The sequence below is a fragment of the Lacerta agilis genome, chromosome 7, assembly GCF_009819535.1.
Source record: "Lacerta agilis isolate rLacAgi1 chromosome 7, rLacAgi1.pri, whole genome shotgun sequence".
In the NCBI taxonomy this organism is placed as follows: domain Eukaryota; kingdom Metazoa; phylum Chordata; class Lepidosauria; order Squamata; family Lacertidae; genus Lacerta; species Lacerta agilis.
The window spans coordinates 72,051,185-72,071,326 of record NC_046318.1 but is presented as its reverse complement, the minus strand read 5'-3'; the positions used below and the strand labels follow the sequence as shown (position 1 = coordinate 72,071,326).

At 46.4% G+C, this 20,142-nt stretch overlaps 1 protein-coding gene across 1 annotated transcript in view; it reads right to left on the bottom strand.

Annotated features, from left to right (window-relative positions):
• Nucleotides 1–19,845, bottom strand: part of COL14A1 (collagen type XIV alpha 1 chain) — a 133,946-nt gene extending 114,101 nt beyond the window's left edge. Inside the window, exons 1-3 of the mRNA XM_033155795.1 lie at nucleotides 19,646–19,845; nucleotides 12,178–12,304; nucleotides 2,752–2,868 (exon numbers count right to left, since the gene is read on the bottom strand). Coding sequence (XP_033011686.1) covers nucleotides 2,752–2,868; nucleotides 12,178–12,280 — 220 coding nt within the window. The 5' untranslated portion in view covers nucleotides 12,281–12,304; nucleotides 19,646–19,845. The remainder of the gene's footprint in view (nucleotides 1–2,751; nucleotides 2,869–12,177; nucleotides 12,305–19,645) is intronic.
• Nucleotides 19,846–20,142: the final 297 nt, after the last annotated feature.

Here is a 20,142-nt window from a genome sequence, read left to right as displayed (position 1 = left end):
TTAGAGACCAACTGAGTTTGTTCTTGGTATGAGCTCAGTTGGTCTCTAAGGTGCTACTGGAAAGAATTTTCTATTTTGTTTCGACTATGGCAGACCAACACGGCTACCCACCTGTAACTATCAAATGTGGACTTCCTGAAACTATATGTCTCATGAAAGAGAAAGGAACAGAGACTCTGGCGTAGCTTGGATTGCAAAGAATGATAGTTTAGCCATGGACATAATTCCAGAAAGGGAAGCTTAAAGTTGCCAGATAGTGACTCTCAAAAACTTTTTAAAATTACTTTTTAAATGGGTGAAGGTTAAACTTTTTGGCAGTTAGGTCAAAATCTGTACAAGTCCCATATACCCTCGGAGGCAGCAGAAGCAAAGTCCCAATCTGAACACTGTGTGAGAAATGTTTGCATCGATTCATAAAGCTAGCATGGCAAGAAGCTTGCGACCATATTGACGGGGTTGGTTGCAATATGTCTGGTCCTTGGAATTGCTACATGACAATGGCAACCCTCCCGCCCGCAGGCTTAGTCAGGCCTGTCAGACCTCCCCATTTGGCCCATGAGGCTGTCTCAGCCAGGCCATGCCTTATGTATCATATGACATCAGATGAGAGGAAGTTAAAGGCAAGGCTTTGAGGCATCCCCGATCAGTTGCACCTGGAAAGTTCAGTGCACCAAGTTCTGCAAGCCCAGACAATCAGCTGATCACTCAGGTTTGCAAAACATCAAGTGCAAGCACCGTCCCTTTGCCCTAACAGTTTGGTTTTAACAGGGCCGTCTCTTCATAGGGGCTGGGTGACGTGGCACGCCAGGGCGCCACCCCCCCCCAGGGGCGCCCCCGCGAGGCCGCCGGCATACGCCCCCTCCCCAACCTGCCCCCACCCCCACCGGCGGGCGGGTGGGCGCTCGCGCGCCGGCGGGTGAGCTGCAAGCTGGCTGCCCTCCGGAGCCCCAGCTGGAGCGCTGGGAAGGGTGCACAAAGCCCCGTGCCACTCCAGCGCCACGCCCCTCACCCCCTGCTCGCCCACCTCCCTCCCACGCTGGCCGCCCCTCGGGGGATGAGGGGCGTGGCGCTGGAGCAGCGCGGGGCTTTGCGCGCCCTTCCCAGCGCTCCAGCTGGGGCTCCGGAGGGCGGCCGGCTTGCAGCGCCATGCCCCTCATCCCCCACTCGCCCACCCCCCTCCCGAGGAGTGGCCAGCATGGGAGGGAGATGGGAGGAGAGGAGGCCCACCGGGGGCGCCGAGGGATCGTCACGCCACGGCGGCCGATCCATTTAAGACGGCCCTGGGTTTTAAGCAGCAAACCCTCCAGAACAGAACAGGCATGTTGTAGACATAAGGCATGCTCTCACTGAACAGCCTTTAACCTAATTCAAACATTGTTTAACTAGGCGAAAGAGTAGGTTTAGAGGAATAGTCCAAATATATGTTGTTCTCTCCCAAATATACCATGGATGACTGCATGATGCAAGTATAACTTCTCGGTTTCTTTACAACTAGAGTTTCTGCAGCAACAGCCAGAATAATATCTCTTCAGCAAACACTATCCTCAAGGGCAAACTACAAGTTACACACAGATGTGTGCAAGGAAGCGCCAACTCTTTTCTCTCTCTTTTTTAAAGGGCTTGCTCAAGGCTGCAGTTCTGAGCTCAGCAGCAACAGCAGCATGATGCTGAATTTCTGCCGAATTTTAAAAGAATCCAGGCTGCATGATGTGTGTAACATGCAATTTCCCCCTCAGTTACAATAATACTGTGAGTATTCAGCCAATGGAGTCTTGCAGCCAATGGCATAATGGTATTTCCAACTTCAGCTATAACCTTTTCCAAGGCCTTTGCACAAGCAGACTGTGTGAGTGAACAAGGTGCCTAGGTAGGCCTGGTTCGCAAGTCTCGCCAAGCCAAACCATGGTTAAAGCTTGTGGTTAGCCTGGACAGAGTTAAACCATGAGTCCGGGTTCAGTGTGTTATCCCACACTATTCAGAGCATTTCCCTGTAACCAGGGGTGTCAACTTCAATAAAATACAGGGCAAAATTATGCCCTGCATAATTGATTACATGATGGGGCTCACCCACACTATTTGAATGGCAATGTCCATCAACTTTGAGGGGGCCCAGCCCCTTCATATATCTTATTGGGGGAAGGCGAAGGGACCTCAGCCCCATCAGAGTGGGCTCCGATGCCTGTTGTTTTCCTTAGAGCAAAGCATCCGATAGGAAGGGAGGAGGGAAGAGCTCTGCTGTTGCTGCAAAGACAATAGATTAGAACAGGGGTAGACAACCTAAGGCCCGTGGGCCGGATGCGGCCCAATCGCCTTCTCAATCCAGCCCATGGACGGTCCGGGAATCAGCGTGTTTTTACATGAGTAGAATGTGTCCTTTTATTTAAAATGCATCTCTGGGTTATTTGTGGGGCATAGGAATTCGTTCATTTCCCCACAAAAAATATAATCCGGACCACCACATGGTCTGAGGGACAGTGGACCGGCCCATGGCTGAAAAAGGTTGCTGACCCCTGGCTTAGAATGAAAGAACAATGCCTCAGCAATGTCAAGGAGTCCTAGTGCAGAACCAGCCTAGGTTTTCAGCTCAGTGATTTGTAAAATAAATAAATGGAGTTGTTAGAAAAAGGTCTGGGGTGTGCTGCTGTTGTCCCATCTTCAATGGATGAATCCTTCATCAGTTTCTTTGGAGCTCAGCTTGAAAACTGTCAATACAGGGGAAAGGTAGCATTCCACACACCCCTCCCCATTTACCTGCATTTGGAGTGACGAGGAGTCTGTATCCATCAATCTGCCCTTTAGGGGCTTTCCATGAAATCTGAACACTGTCATGAGCAACAACAGTGTATCTTAATCTCGACGGCGGGGCCACTGAAAGGGAAGCAAAAATATAAGCACTGAAGGACTTATCACACTTTATTTAAAACTTAAGATTACAGCACACACAGACATTCAAATTAAACAAGAGACGACACAATTTTCAGACAAGACAAAGGATGCGGGTTATCAGGAAAGTCCCGTGATGAGCGTCTATTAGTTTGTAAAATGACGTTGAAATACGTCAAGGTGAGTTATCAGTTCCCAAAGACATAAGCTACACAATAAATGAAAAAAAGCGCTATTGTCCCCACAGGGAAAGACAAAGAAACGTTGGGGTTAGAGGTTAAAACATCCTAGTTTAGCAAGCAAAGTCAATGCACAAACTTTATTCTGGTGTGTATTATATGTTCTTTTTCTGTTGTGGTGCAGGGAACATTCTAATGGGCTCTTTATAGCTTTTGGGGGTCTCCTGGAGGGTAGGGAAGTGGAGATAGCTCAAGGTCATATTGTGAAAGACTTGGGAGGGCATGAAATTTGAGTATAGAAGCATCATAATTTTCAAAGGGTGGTGGGTGGACCAAGTTAACAACATGGAATACACTGATTGGCTGGAGCTCCCGAGCCTACCAGCAATTAAGTGTGCTAGATGTCTCTTAGTTTTAGAAGAGGTCTACTCTGTAACCACTTTGCAAATGACTAAAGCAATAATTTGTAACAAAATAAACACAAATCTGCCCAACTGACATGGCATCCCACCGATGGACCCTACAAATTTTAGTCCTCTGAAATTCTGTTCCAGAGAATTTCCAGACCATTTAAAATTGCCAGAGTTCCCATGAGAGGTGTGGAAAAGCCATAGCAGTTAATTTATTGGACCTGTCTGTGTAGACGGTCCTGTACATTACAACATTTTAAAAAGACGTTCCACAGTGCACATACCCCTCCACAAATGCATCTATTCCCGATATCAGCATCACAGATCTGCCTGTAGCCCAGCCCTGCACAATTTGCAATCCACTCAATCAAACCAGGAGCTTAACCACCTCCGGTTGGGTGCTGCTTGAGGCTGTAGAGACAGCAGGTTGTCAAGAGATCTAGAAAGCCATCATATGCAGCTGGTGGGCTGGGTTTGGCTGGGGAGACAAGTTGTGCAGACTTGCCTTAGAGCTCAAAATAACTAGCAAGGCACAAGCTTCGCAAATTGCCCATAGGAGCAACTCTCCTTCTCCACCCAGTACCACTCCTTCCTCTGCTAAACGTGGCAAACCTCCAAGCAATTTCACCTTCACCCTATGCCTGCCTCGCTCATCCTTGCCAAAACAAAAGCTCCAAGCTCCAATGCCCAAACCCTACAATGTCCATATCTTCAAGCTTTCCACTGCAATGTCCCATTGCTCCTTCCCATCTCAGTCATTCAACTTGGTGAGGGTGCTGCATCATCAGCAAAAGAAACGGGACCCATTGTGCTTGAAACGGCATTAAAAGGATTCTCCTTCTGGTGTGTGGTTCATGCACATCCAAGCATGAACTGATCAGGAGCCGCAAAAGACTCACATGAGGGCACCTTTTGGCCTTCCTTCTCTGTGCCTGAACATCCCAGCAGTTCAGAGCAACTTCACATAATTTATGTACGCGTTAACTTTTTTAAACAATGAAGCTGAGCCCCAAAGCAAACCAGAAAAGTTGCATGTGCGCATGCACACACAAGACATACATAAATCCTACCATTAAAACATCAGGCCAGTTTAATGCCCAGCCGCACTTCCCCCAGTTTATCTGAGCAACTGTGAGAAATGACTGGTCTTGTATATAGCCTCAAAAGGAATTTAATATACATGACAGCAACTGAGTGATTCAGGCAAGCAGAGACAAGCAACATGAGCTGGATAAATGGAGTCAGAGAGAGGAATTACAGAGAATAGGCCAGCTTTTGCCACATCTCAGTTAAGTATGCTCCCAACAACCAAGCTACATGACCAGCAGAATATGGAGACCAGCTCTACCACTCCAGACGTACCGTATTTTTCGCTCCATAGGACGCTCCGGACCATAGGGCGCACCTCATTTTTAGAGGAGGAAACAAGAAAAAAAAATATTTTTCTGGTTTTCCTCCTCTAAAAGCCCTGTTTTGTTTTGTTTTGTTTTGTTTTGTTTTTGAGGATCAGCTAAAAGTTTTGCAGCTTTTTTTGCAAAGGGAAAAGCCCTGGGGTTTTGGGGTTGTTGTTTTTTTGGAGGATCAGCTAAAGGTTTTGCTGCTGTTTTTGCAAAGGCAAAAGGCCTTTTTTGAGAATCAGCTAAACGTTTTGCAGCTTTTTTTGCAAAGGGAAAAGCCCTAGGGTTTTTGTTTTTGTTTTTGTTTTTGTTTTGAGGATCAGCTAAAGGTTTTGCAGCTTTTTTTGCAAAGGGGGAAAAGCAAAGCTCCTTTTGCAAAGGGGGAAAAGCAAAGAGGAAAAGCCCCATTTTTATGGGGTTTAACTCACATTTCTGAAAAATCTTAAGGAAAGGGAGCCATTTCTACTGTTTTCAGACAGATAATCTAATCAGCCAGTCACATGTCCTGGGGAAACAAACAACCTCCCTCTGCAGCACATTCAACAAAGGAGGGCGGGGCTGAAAGGGAGCCGGGGACTCTTATCTCTCTCCCGATCTCCTGCTGATCAGCTGCTGAGCGGGTCCTTTCAACACTCCCTTTTCTCTTTGTAAAATAAAAAGCACAATCTGCTTTTGGCCCCTGGGCAATTCAGCTCCAGGGACCACCATTCGCTCCATAAGACGCACAGGTATTTCCCCTTACTTTTTAGGAGGAAAAAAGTGCGTCTTATGGAGCAAAAAATACGGTATTTGGACTGCTTTTACCCTGACATGGTGCTCTCTCGCTCTCACGCATGCACAAACAATGAAACATACAATCCCTTTTCTGCAGTCTGAGAGGTACACTTTAGAAAGAGCTGCACCATGCGATTCTGCTGATGAGGGTGAAAATGCCCTAATAAAGGGGTCTTACTATCACCGCCCCAAGCCTTTGGGCAAACCATACTTATGCATTTAAATACAAACAAACAAGACTGAGTACCTGAGCAATCCATGCTTAATCAGAATCTAGTTGAACAATGGTGGAACTGCCCATAAAAAACAATAGGGAAAAAGACATGGATCCTCTAGTTCTGCCGAAACCAATAGCACTTGAGTTCTCAACTAGATGCCAGGGGCAACCTCACCAAGCAACTGAGACAAAACTTTTTAATGATTTCTTTGTGCGGAGGTTAGACAAGTGTCAGGGTGCAACTCAGGATACTTCCAACAGTGCATTTCTGTCACTTTCCTTATTGCAAAAACACCATTGCAATGATACAACCTGAACTTGCTACAAAATGTGATTAGATCCTACAGCAAAATAGCAACAGGGGCCCCCAAGCCGGGGCGAGGGGTGGAGATCACTTCTTAAGACCTGCCATTTGCATTTCAAAGGAAGCTCGTGGTCCTGAGCTTGCTCAGGCTTTTTGTGGCTATTTACATAAAAATATGTACATTAATTGGATTCACACAAGTCTAGTGTGGGCCGGACACCGTGCTGCCATGCTTACACACTGGCTTGACAAGAGCTGACAGCACCATCAATTTGCACTCATTTGGGCAATGACCTGACCCTTCCTTACCAATAACCCCACCTTTCAAATCTGCAGTGGCAAAGACGGAGGGATCGACCCTCTCTTGGGTGACCAAGAGTTCAGAGGGGGGGTCATGCTACACTCGGGTGATCAGGGTCATGCTATGCTTCTAGTGATCAGCAGTGGCACAAATCATCATATAGCATGCTGATGACTGGTGGCTGCTGCTAAGAGGGAGGGTCCCTCTATTTGGCCATTGCAGAATCTTGGGTTGTGCAGAGGTTGGTAGCGGCAGCCTCTGGAATCGGACCAAGATGGTCTGTCCAAATCAATTCACATCAGTATCTGTGAGATTCAAAGGATGCCTGACCTTCTCTGGAATGTGCTCATGGTTTTGCATTTTGGTCATGCTTAAAAGATGCTCACCACACCCACAAATATCCATCAGCTGTAACGACCAACAGACATCCTTGGGCCAAGAGGAAACACACCAACCACCTCCACACTTCTTTGAAAATTTGGACCTCTTTGGGGGCAGGGGTGAGGGGATGGAAGGAGAGCCGAAATATAAAAACAATGAGTTGGTGACCTCCTGAAAATTTAGTGTATCAGATTCATATTGAAGTAACTGTGGGGTTCTCTGGCACATTTTAGAAAACTCAGCTGACTGCTGTTACAAAATGCAACACTGAATTCATTTTCAAAGTGTGAGACTCTCAATCTCAGGGCTGCGAAAGTTTCCTGCATTGCAGGGGTTTGGACTAGATGATTCAAGATATCCAAGGATGGGGTGAACCAGAGAAGAATGAACCTAGAGATACGACTAGCACCAAAAGAGGTTCATTAATATATGAAATTACATTGACTAATTAATTCACTTTGTCCCTCTTAAGAAAGAGGGAGCACAGACCCCCCCACCCCCCACCCTGTTGATCATCTGACATCATAAATAGGTCAGGTGATTGACAGGTGGGCCGTCCCACCCACCTGCCAAAGTTGACCCATTGGGGAGGGAGGGAGAGATAGTCTCTCTGTTCATCAGCTGGTGAGCAGAGTTTTCAATCCTGCTCTCTGCAGGGATCTGAGCAGGATTTAACCCTCCATGGAAGCTGGGAGGTTAAACTCTGTTGCTTTGGATGCACAAAGTAGTTTCCTGTGGGTAACTGGCCAGCTCAGCCAATGGAGAATTGAACTGTGCCCATCAGCTGACGTCACCCACCCATCAGTGTGACAGCAGTTGATTGGCAGGTGGATGTGACTTTGGGAGAAATGGCCTCACAGTCGGAGGTTCCTCACTCCTGCTATTAAGCATAAGCCTACCGAGAAGCAGAAATTTCAGTGGGCTTTGGCTTACTCACAGGTAAAGTGGGAATAGAATTGCAGCCTAAATAAACCTTTGGAGCAAGCACAAAAAAATGATATCAGGAAGTTATTAACGTTTGATGCTTTATTATGTTTTATATACAGTGGTACCTCTGGTTAAGAACTTAATTCGTTCCGGAGGTCCGTTCTTAACCTGAAACTGTTCTTAACCTGAGGTACCACTTTAGCTAATGGGGCTTCCCGCTGCCGCCGCCATGCGATTTCTGTACTCATCCTGAGGTAAAGTTCTTAACCCGAGGTACTATTTCTGAGTTAGCGCAGTCTGTAACCTGAAACGTTCGTAATCCGAAGCGTTTGTAACCTAAGGTACCACTGTATTCTGCAAGCCCCCCAGAGTGGCTGGAGAAACCCAGCCAAACGGGCAGGCTACAAATAAAATAATTTGTTGTTGTTGTTGTTGTTGTTGTTGTTGTTGTTGTTTATTTTCAGGTTGTTTCCTCACCCTCCACAGAAAAGGAAGAATGACTATGGCAAAAGCATACAATTGTAGCGTTTGCCAGGTAAAGCAGTATAGAAAAGGGGGAGAAAGAGCTCTCAAATTAAGTAGAGGCAAGGAGACTTGTCTGGATATAAATTAAGAGACTTGCTGGTCAGACCCAGTCTTGTAATTAATCACTTGCCTGGTAGCATAGCTGTCAACTTTTCCCCTTTTTAAAGGGAAATTCCTTTATTCTGAATAGGATTCCTCGCAAGAAAGGGGAAAAGTTGACAGCTATGCTTGGTAGTCATAGGCAACAATGAACTGAATTCACTTGTTCTCTTCTTCCACCTCCATCTCTTTCCCCCCCTTTTGTGCGGTGTCTTTTTAGATAGTAACCCCAAGGGCAAGGACTGTGTTGTCTTCACTGATAAGGAAGCTGCTCTGGAATGTTCTGGCTGAGAAGTGTGATACAGATACCGTACTTTGAATGAATGAATGCAGGTGCACGGGATGCTAAGCCATTGAAGGAGTAGGGTGTGTGTGAAAGGATGCAGTGGTCTGTTCCCTCCTCTGTGGCCAGTATAGGAACCAGGTGGACTGCCAGAGGATGAAAGTCCCCTTCCTTTTCACCCATTATAGAAAGTCAAAGGCTACTGTGGGAGGGTTGTAGCTCTCCATCTGACAGCCCCCAGCAGGCTAACAAAATGTTTTCAGGCTAGTAACTTTTCTAGGCTCCTTTACAAAGCAGCCTTAACTTATTTCATTACGGTTCCCACCCTGTAATGAAAGCACAAAAACCCGCGAACTTCCGGGGGGGGGGTTGGGTGTGTGTGTGCATTCGCGTTACGTACGCCCGTGTTACGTAGCGCGACCCAGAATGGATCGCGTACGTAACACGGGGTACCAGTGTACTGTTATTGGAGGAGATCTTTTTAACTCTAGATCCATGGTTCCCAATATGGGGCACACACCCTACGGGGGGGGCAATTTGATTTTTAAGAGGGGGAATTTGGGAACTTGTTTAGACCAAGTTAAAGGCTTCCTCCGCGTGAATAGTTCATTATTTTTTTTAATAATGAGAATTATATGTCATGGGGGGGCACCAGGATTTTAGAGATGCTTAGGTGGGGCATGGCCAAAACAAAGGTCAGGAGCCACTGCTCTAGATGCTAGGGACTCTTCATGCTACTGAGCTACGGCCTGTTTCCTATCAGAGAAACAAGAGCACCAACATCACTGATAAGCCGTCACCAAACAAGCCACATTTCCAGAACCCTTGAACTCGTCCAACACAGATAGGAAAAGAAAGACAAACTCAGTCAGGTGTTTCTGTGCATATACTGGAAACCTACAACACAACAGTCTAGAAGAAATGTGCAGAAAAGTCTTTACATAACTAGTTTATCTCCACCAAGCATTTGCTTGTTTCTTCAAATGGAAAGAGAGAAGAAACGAGACCCGGCAATTTCCATGCCGATAGCTGACCATATAAGGGCCAAAACAGTTCCTCAAAGTAAGTATTTAGCTTAGTTATGCAAAGACTATCGTTCCTGCACAAGAAAGCACATACAACTAGAGAAAGTTGGAAACAAACAAAAAAAAATCTAACTCTTGGACAAACACAACAATATATTGATTGGAATGACTTCAGGGCCACCAACCTGGAGAGGGAATCTTTATTTCTGTGAAGCACCTTTATAGCCTGTGGAATAAAATCTCACTTCTTGCAAAAGAAGAAAAAGAATCAGTCTAAGTATCAGTGAAGTTAGCTGATAAAAATCAGAAGCTCAAGCTGGTTAAGCTACTTTGCAGGAATGTGCAAGCGTATGGCCAGCAGCGACATTAATGCATTCATCCAAAAGAAGGCGAGAGACAAGTTCAAGGCCTTTTGGTTTATGCAGATCATATCGAAACTTGGACATTTTTCATTGTTGTTGTTAGTGCTCCAGAAACATAATTCCTGACGACAGACGTGGAAGGTGGTCTGAAATGCTCACTGTGTGAATCAGAAAGCTGGTGGCTTCCCTTACAGAAGAGGACCTCGTTTTCCTTTAAAACAGCTTTTTTCCCTTATATTGTCTGAATCGCAGAGTGTGCAGACAAGCAAATGCAGAGTCTCATTCCGGCTGCCAGCATCGCCATTCCTGGCCAACCTTGCTTTTCTGCCTTACATTTTTTTTTCAGAATGCAAGGACAGGATGTAAATTCAGTAGATTCAAATCAACTTAATTTCAAGTAAGCATACATAGCACTGGACCATAAAGTGCATAAGATCTTGCACTCGTAAAATAGATTAGGAGAAATAAATTATGAACTTAGGAAGCACTTGGGAACACTTATAAACAAGCATGTCCAGCTCTTTCCAGAAGGGTAACCATGTATTAGTCTACCAATCCTGCTGTTGTAAAGTGTCAATGTTCTTATTCTGCACACATTTAACAGACAGTAACGGGTGGCGCTGTGGCTTGCCAATCAGAAGGTCGGCGGTTCGAATCCCCGCGACGGGGTGAGCTCCGGCTGCTCGGTCCCTGCTCCTGCCCACCTAGCAGTTCGAAAGCACGTCAAAGTGCAAGTAGATAAATAGGTACCATTGCGGCAGGAAGGTAAATGGCGTTTCCGTGCGCTGCTCTGTTTCACAAAAAGCGGCTTAGTTATGCTGGCCACATGACCCAGAAGCTGTATGCCGGCTCCCTCGGCCAATAAAGCGAGATGAGCGCTGCAACCCCTGAGTCATCCACGACTGGACCTAATGGTCAGGGGTCCCTTTACCTTTACCTTTACATTTTTCATTTGATTCCAGCTTTTAACTTTTTGTGCCAATGTGTTTATATACCTGACAGCTGAGGATGACTCATTGTGCATCCGATAAATTGGACTTTATTATGTCATAATAAATTTGTTAGAGTGCAATCCAAACCATCTCTACTCAGAAGTAAGTCACATGGAATATAGTGGAGCTTACTACCAGGTAAATGCAGTTGGGATTGCAGCCCTGATTTTCTAAAGTACCAGGAGAGTCTTAGTTATTTATGTCTACCTATTTTCATAAATGGAAAGGAATAGTCTTTTGCACTATAAGAGAGAGTGGGGCACACAGCTTCAAATGAGACCTGAAACAGCACAAAATTGGACGGCTGCAGGACTCAGGTTTGGTACCCACCAACACCTGCTTGGAGTAGACTCCAAGTTTGGAGATTTAGATACAGTATTCCCCTTCTGCCTCTCCTCTTCCACTGTGCCACTACTTTCCCCCTGGGAGATTATATCACATACCCCTGCACACATCCAGTTGTCAAAAGGGTCGCAATTCCTAGGCAAACATGGCTGCAGTATTGTTACATTTGTTAAAAGTAAAACCAGCTGTTATGGAACCAAGCAGAAGTGATCAGTTATTGAAAGCAAGTGCTAGAGAACAGAAACTTTGAACAATGCGGAGGGCACGCGTTAAACTGGCGAAGGCTGCACACATTCCACACCTGTTTCATGGAACTGGCAAAAAATAACTTATTGTAGGGTAGAGGAAGAAGGTAGCCTGTTATCCAGACCTGCTTCCTAGAACAATGGTCCACATGCACTCAGAGGTACAGTAAAACGAATAGTATGACTTGCACAAAAACACAAACACAGCATCCTGTCTGGGATTCAAAGTAGCCACTCCTCCAATCGAAACATTCTAGTTTGTCTAAATCAGGGGTAGCCAACATGGTGTCCCTGCAAAACTGTGGGACTACAAAACCCATCATCCCTGGCTACTGCGTTAGCCATTGTGACAGCAGGGGATGATGGGTGTTGGAGTTCACATCTGCCAGCACCACGTTGTCTTTCCATGATCTAAATGTTTCCATATGCACTGCTTAAAGAGAGAGTGCGAATTGTAACACAGGAGCCCCTTTTCTGCACATCAGAGAGCCCTAGTGAAATATAATTGTTTCTTAGAGATAAGTTTACCTTGACCCCGGACGTGAGTCATTAATTGAGCTGTGATGGCTATGAAGACAAAGAGGAACCAGCTCAGCATCTTGAAGCAGCGGTGGGCCTTCTCTCTTGCCATCGGATGTATGTAACATCAACAAACCTGTAATCGCACAGAAGAAGAAGAGGAGTTTGGATTCGATATCCCGCTTTATCACTACCCTAAGGAGTCTCAAAGCGGCTCACATTCTCCTTTCCCTTCCTCCCCCACAACAAACACTCTCTCTGTGGGGTGAGTGGGGCTGAGAGACTTCAGAGAAGTGTGACTAGCCCAAGGTCACCCAGCAGCTGCATGTGGAGGAGCGGGGAAGCGAACCCGGTTCCCCAGATTACGAGTCTACTGCTCTTAACCACTACACCACACTGGCTTTAATCAACAGATGATGGGAGTCACCCTTGGGGATTTCAGTTGTGGCAAGCAAGATTCTCATCAAGGTTATTTTCCTGTTAGCTGAGGGGGAAAGGGAAATACAAACGCTATAAAATATATAGAGATATAGTCACATCCACACCATATATTTAAAGCAGATTTAAGGACATGGCTTACCCACCCCACAAGAATCCTGGGAATTGTAGTTTACCCCTCACAGAGCTACAATTCCCAGCACCCTTAATAAATTACAGTTTCCAGGTTTCTTCGGAGGAAGCCTCGTGCTTTGAATTTATGGCGTCGTCCACAAACAGCAAGACTTTCTCCTTTTTTGCAATGCTAAATTGTCCAATGAACCCTATATCTTAGTTTTATTCTTTAATTCCTTGGAAGAGACTGTGCGTGCCCATCCCACCCCCCTTTTTTTCTCCTGCAGCCCTCATCTAGTCAGAACGACTATTTTAAAACTGTAAAATAAATCAATAACAGGGGAACAAGGAACAAAGCTATCCCCTGCAGCAAAAAAATATGCCCTGTGCACTACAGATGGAGGGGACGTCACATATTTGTGATTTTTTTCCCCTTGCTAGAAGCTCAAATATTGTTAGGGCATGCTTGGCGTCTCGTCATGCAGAAAGTCTCATTAGCCTAGTCCTCAGTGAGGTTGTCAACCTGTGTCTGGGCTGAATCACTTTAGACAACAAACGGGTTGGGTTCTTTTGTTTTTGTGGTTGAGTGCATGGCACACATTGAACCTCCCCGCACATATTCTAGACTTCTCTAGAATGCTTCTCCCTGACATACTACTTTTCTTCATGCATGGATATTTCTCCTTCTTCTTTTTGGTATGGAGGACCATATCAGCAGGGGATTTCCCACCAGAAATCGGACGTGGTTCTCCAAACTGATTTATCGCCTTAGCCTTAGAATGGGAGAAGCTGAAGGCAAACAGCTTAAGAACAAAGTGCTCCATCGGCGGCAAGACTCCTGATCGCAAAAAAACAACTGGAAGGGTATAACAGTACCAAATGTGGAAGATTGGCAAATAAAATTATTATCATACCAGAATATGGCAAGAAAGATAGGAGAAATCAGGGGAATAACAGATCAGAAAATAGAGAAAGATTGGAAAGCATTTAAAGATTATATAGGGAATTCAGTGGAAAGGGCCAACCTGCTAAACAATATATGAGTGGGCCCAATAACAAATCAAAGAAGGAGAATCAACAAACTCAGGTATACAGAGAAATAAAGTTACAGAAACCGCAATAAAAGAAAAGGCTGGAAGTGAACAACAGGTGATTGGGGGTGTGTGTGAAAGAATGTATGATGTTTAATTGTTTCATGCACATATTTAATCAATGCACGTTAATCTATATTGTGTTCTTTTCTCTCTCTTTTTTCTATGATGTTTTCTTTTTTTGTAGAATGACAAATGACAAATTGTGTAATATTTTTATAATCCAATAAAGTTTATTTTAAACAAAAAAAGTGCTCCATCCAACTAAGATCTACCCAGAGTTAGGCCCATTGAAATTAATAGACCTAAGTCTTAGCAGAGCTATCATGGGATGCAGCCCATAGAGTAGGGCAAACCATAGTTTTTTTAAAAAGCAAAAAAGGTCTGCCTCTGCTTACTCATCCCCATCCACAGAAGAAGAGTTTGGATTTGAAGAGTTTGGATTTGATATCCCGCTTTATCACTACCCAAAGGAGTCTCAAAGCGGCTAACATTCTCCTTTTCCCTTCCTCCCCCACAACAAACACTCTGTGAGGTGAGTGGGGCTGAGAGACTTCAGAGAAGTGGGACTAGCCCAAGGTCACCCAGCAGTTGCATGTGGAGGAGAGGGGAAGCGAACCCGGTTCACCAGATTACGAGTTTACCGCTCTTAACCACTACACCACACTGTCTCTCGGGAGTCCTCCAGGCAGCTGCTGCTGCCACCCTTGGTCTTGGAGGTGGCCCCCTGCCCCGAAGAGAGGTCACCCAGCAGCTGCATGTGGAGGAGCGGGGACGCAAACCCGGTTCACCAGATTATGAGTCCACCGCTCTTAACCACCACACCACGCTGGCTCTCAAGTCACTTCTTAAACTCTTAAGTCACTTCTGGGAGATGCATTTGAAGCTGGCAAGGGGGACATAATCAAGACATGTGGTGGCGTGGTTGAATTGGGATAGCAGTGAGCAACGTCCCGCCTGCACACCTAATCTTGGCTAACAGGCCTCCTCATTCAGGCCATGGGGGCATTTCATGCCATGTAGGACATTTGCCCTACATCTGACAGTACATGTGACATCAGCTGTGGGGGCAGGGCAGCTAAATACGTGGCCACCTGCTAAATCCTTGCCACTGGGCTTTGCAAACCCAGACAATCAGCTGATTGTTGCTGTGCTATGGACTGTGTCTTTGCACCCTGAGATTCTGCTGCAACATCCGGCAGGTCGGCTGCCCCGCCAACCTGTCAATCATTGCCTGCAGAGTGGAGGTGGGGGGGATAATGATTTGGCTCCCTGTCTGGACCCAGTTCTCCACACCTGGGCTAGGACCTGGGAGGCCAGGGTTCAGATCCTGCCATAGCCGTGAAGCTCAGTGGCAAACCTAGGCTGATATTGCCACACCGTTAAGATGACAGGAGCCGAGCCTAGGATCTCATCCCATAGTGAAGGGGATACAGATTTCAAATTGATTCACTACTAGACCTTCAGCTGCCAGGATAAACATCATTTCTCAAGGTATCAGGGATGCGAATATGCTAGGGGGCAGAATAGCAGAAAGATTTGGAATGGAACCGTCAAGGAAGGAACAAGGTCAGGTCAAAAATGTTTGAAATTAACTCCTTGGGCCCAACAGTCTCTTGTTGTAACTTGAATGGTTTACCAAGGAAGCTTTCACAAATGTGATGTTAAAACCAATGTAGAATCCAAAGATATTGTCTCTGGGATAAGACAGCATGACCAGCCCAAGGGGGAAATAAAGTTTTCTGCACCATCTGTGTTACTTCAAGTTAAAGTGACATTCATTTTGAAGATTTTAAACTCCAGAATTCACTGTTTGCTTTTTTTAATCCCAGCTACTTAATTCAAGGACAGATCCTGAAGTTGAGGCTCCAGTACTTTGGCCACCTCATGAGAAGAGAAGACTCCCTAGAAAAGACCCTGATGTTGGTATAGACCAGAAGGAAAACTCCAGGTGCAACATTGGGAAAGATGGAGGGCACAAGGAGAAGGGGACGACAGAGGATGAGATGGTTGGACAGTGTTCTCGAAGCTACTAACATGAGTTTGGCCAAACTGCGAGAGGCAGTGAAGGATAGGCGTGCCTGGCGTGCTCTGGTCCATGGGGTCGCGAAGAGTCGGACACGACTGAACGACTGAACAACAACTTAATTCAAACTACAGGGGTTATACATACACACATTAGCAGGAAAGTTGAGCACATTGCTTGGTAAGGTTTTCAGGATTTTAAACTGAAAATCCAAACTCATTGCACCTGGGACAATGGAGGCCAGAAGGACAGGTGTGCTTGTGTTTTCTTTATACAACGTGGGAAGGTGCCACTGGATTGCTTGTGCTACTTTAAAAAAAAAACAAAAAAAACACGCACATCATTTGAATGGCAATGCCCATCAACTCTTCTGCCCCCCCCCCCAGCTCCCTCAAATATTTTAGCGGGGGCGAAGGGACCTCAGCCCCTAGGAGTTGGCTGCTATGCATCACATTGTTGAGGGTGAAATGGCTTGAAACAGCAGGCCTTTTGCAAAATCTGTGAGCGGCAGAAATCTCTTCAGTGCAACACCACACATATTTACTTAGAAGGAAGATGGGCTTTCAAACAGGAATGGGACTGGATCCTTAAAACCTGGCAATTGATGTATGACAGGCATGGCCAAACTTGGCCCTACAGCTCTTTTAGGACTACAACTCCCATCATCCCTAGCTAACAGGACCAGTGGTCAGGGAAGATGGGAACTGTAGTCCCAAAACAGCTGAGGGCCAAGTTTGGCCATGCCCGATTGTATGGTGTCCTTGGCCACTAAAGGCACTGGATACAAAATACTATATCAATAATATAGTAAGACTTGCATCTGTTGTTCAGGCACAGGAAAGCTACTGCAACAATCTGAGTAGTATCACCCCCCCACTTTTTTAAAAAATGAATCTATTCCACACATGTTGGAAACTCATATAGGACAGGTGAAAAGCTGCCCTGCTGTTTCAGCTGCTGTGAAGGTTCTCAGAAGCCAACAAAAACTGGCGCCAGCAGTGCACCACAACAGGAAGGCAGGCAGCGGTGATCAGAACAGGAGGGGCAAGACTTTTCTCTGTGCATCTTCTGAGCAGTTGTGTTAATCACCCAGTGGCCACACAGGCGAACTCTTGAGTGATGCATATACAGTATGCTATTGGGGGCAAGCCAGCTGTGGGCAACTTGAGGGGAATGCAGAACCGATGGACGCAAGCCCTTTCTGCAAGGGCAGCACACAATCCAGATCATACCATTTGTGTCTGTCTGTCTGTCTGTTTGTCTGTTTACTCCATGGGTGGGCAAACTAAGGCCCGGGGGCCGGATCTGGCCCAATCGCCTTCTAAATCCGGCCCATGGACAGTCCAGGAATCAGCGTGTTTTTACATGCGTAGAATGTGCCCTTTTATTTAAAATGCATCTCTGGGTTGTTTGTGGGGCCTGCCTGGTGTTTTTACGTGAGCAGAATGTGTCCTTTTATTTAAAATGCATCTCTGGGTTGTTTGTGGGGCCTGCCTGGTGTTTTTACGTGAGCAGAATGTGTCCTTTTATTTAAAATGCATCTCTGGGTTATTTGTGGGGCATAGGAATTTGTTCATTCCCCCCCCAAAAAAATATAGTCTGGCCCCCACAAGGTCTGAGGGACAGTGGACCGGCCCCCTGCTGAAAACGTTTGCCGACCTCTGCTCTAATGGCATTAAAAGTTCTGCGCTCACTATTAGATCACCAGTAGGATACCACTAGTCATATTACCTGCAACTCTGAATCAAAAAAGAGAAATCCAGCCTGAGCACATTCAACAGGTAAGCTTGCATACTTTTAAGTTTAGAAATACTGGCCTTTGTGTTAAGGTGAGGGGCAGGCCACGTGCCGGAACTGGAAGGGAATGACAGGAGACCCTGGCAGGATATTATTAAATAGTCGGCATCACCCACAAACAATTCAAAACGAATGCTCCTTAGACAGCTGTCATCTAATCTCCCTGCAAACTAACCGTGATAAATGTGCAATAAACAGGCCGTCAGGAAGTGCCCTAAATCAGTTTTTGGCACTTCACTCATCTGTCATGTGAACACGGAGCTTCCAAAGGAAAGAATGTGCTTGAAAAACTCTCTCTCTTCCACTTTCTACCGCGAGTTAACAGCATTAACAGACTGCAGGGCAAAACTCCCCCCCCCAAAAAAAATAAAAACATTTCCACACATGATACTCAATGTGTTTCTTGCATTTACCACATGTTGCAGAATACAAATATAAAAACCCAGGGTAGCTGGAATGTCCATTTCATTTCAGAATGCGCCCCCCCCCCATTCATACCTGAATTAACATTCCTGCTTAGTCACAAAACAAAACAAGGGAGCTCCAAGATGCTATTTGCTGCACCTGTGACAGGTTCGAATAATCACCCGTGAAAACGCAAAGCAAGCAGGAGGAAAGGTGGGCAGAGAGGTTGTAGGTGAAACATTGCCGCAAGTTACTTATTTTATTGCCTTTCTCTAGTCTCAAAATAAATAAATGGCTTGATTCCCAACAACAAATCCTTGCATAGTGCTGAGGGAAGGCTCTCTGCACATGTTCAGAGACACTCTGTACTTTCTTATCAGTGCACCTACATAACAGGGGTGCGCCCTGCCATTGAGAAGTGAGGGGGGTGGGTGGGAGGGTTAAGAGACGTGCAGGTTCAGCCCGGGTTCAAACGAAGCCTTGTGCATCTCAAGCGAATGGGCGCGCTCTGCACGTGCGCAATGGCACTCTCGCCTTCGATATGGCTTCACTGATGGCCAGGGGAGCGTCCTGACTCCTGAGAGTTTCTCCCACGCACCCACCCCACCCGCGCGGCTCAGATTAAGCCTCGCGGGATTATACTGGGGCAGGATCCGTTTCACACAGCCAGCAGGCCTGGCAAACTCCCCTCCACCATCATCGCCGGCAGAATAGCACAGCCCCAGGCGCCGAGAGAGGGGTGCTGCTTGCAAAGGAAAGCTATCCATTTATCTGGCAAGGCGCTTTGCGCATTTCTTGGCTATTCCAATTAGGCAACCGCGCGGCGCTCCACAGACAGCGCACAGCACACCCACCCACCCAAATACACAGCCACGTCTCCAAAACCTACGGATGGAGACGTTTCTCGCTTTCCCTTTAAACGAACGCGCGCACCCGCTCACTCCAAAACCCCTTCCCTTCCTTATCCGCACCTCGCCGGGGAAATTATTTCTCTACCCCATCATTACAGGGCGCACAGATGTGTCTTTGTTCACTGATGAAACGAAGGTAAGAAGAATAGGAAAGGGAGGGGGGATTAGCTATTTAGAAAGTTTCGCCCTTCTTTCCACCCACCCCATCCTCTGTTAAGGTTGGGGTTTTTTTTTGGGGGGGGGGGGTTAGGCACACCCAATGACTATTTTATTTTAGTTTTTAAATGGTCAAAGCCTGATGGGTTGGCAATCAAACAAACCTTCGCAGCCACGAACAATTTTTGCTTTAGCGCATTGCAAAGTGGGTGCAACTCCCTGCGAGAAAACCAAATCTTTGCAACAGCAGCAGCAGCAGCAGCGCGCGCAAGCTCAAAACCAAGCAGCAAACTCTTGGGGAAAGTTTGTTTCTCCCCCCCCCCCCGTCAGTTGCCCTTTTCTTCTGTTTGATCATGGGAGATGAAGAAGGCAGAGGGTGAAAGATGGAGATGGAGATGAAGGGAAAGAGGAGAAAAGGGGGGAAGCAGCGGGGTGGGCTGGTGGGAGAGAGAGAGATATACAGCGATTCCAAAAAGCAAGAATAATCCTTGGCACCCATTCCCTCTCTCCTTCTGCAAACCCTCACCCCAATCCCTTACCTTCTCTACTCCGCTCCTGAGTTGAGGAAGGGCAGTCCCGCGGGAGGGGGTGTGTGTTGCCAGGTGTACAATGGGAACGAGGGAGAAATGTGAGCCTTTTGGTTCAAGCGAGAGGGTTGCTCCAAGTATGGGAAATGGGCTTACAAATCCATCTTGGGAGGAGAGGGGAGTGGTCTTTTCAAAGGCACAGTTCCCACAACATTCGTTTGGCACATAGACAGCTGTCTCCCCCCACCCACCCCCCACTCCCCACTCCGTCCCAGGAGGGGGGGGGGAAGCAAAGCATTTCTAAACACCACGGGTTTAAAAACTGGTTTAAGCTACTGCACTGCAGCCCAACTTCGAAGTAGAAGTACTCCAATATTTACTTCTGAATAGAAATGTATAGGATTGCAGTGTTAACCTCACCTAAGTGCAGGGATATTTCTCCGTATCCTCCCTTAACTGGAATTCTCAGCGGGGGGCTGGGGGGGGGCTGTCACAGTGAAATTGTTATA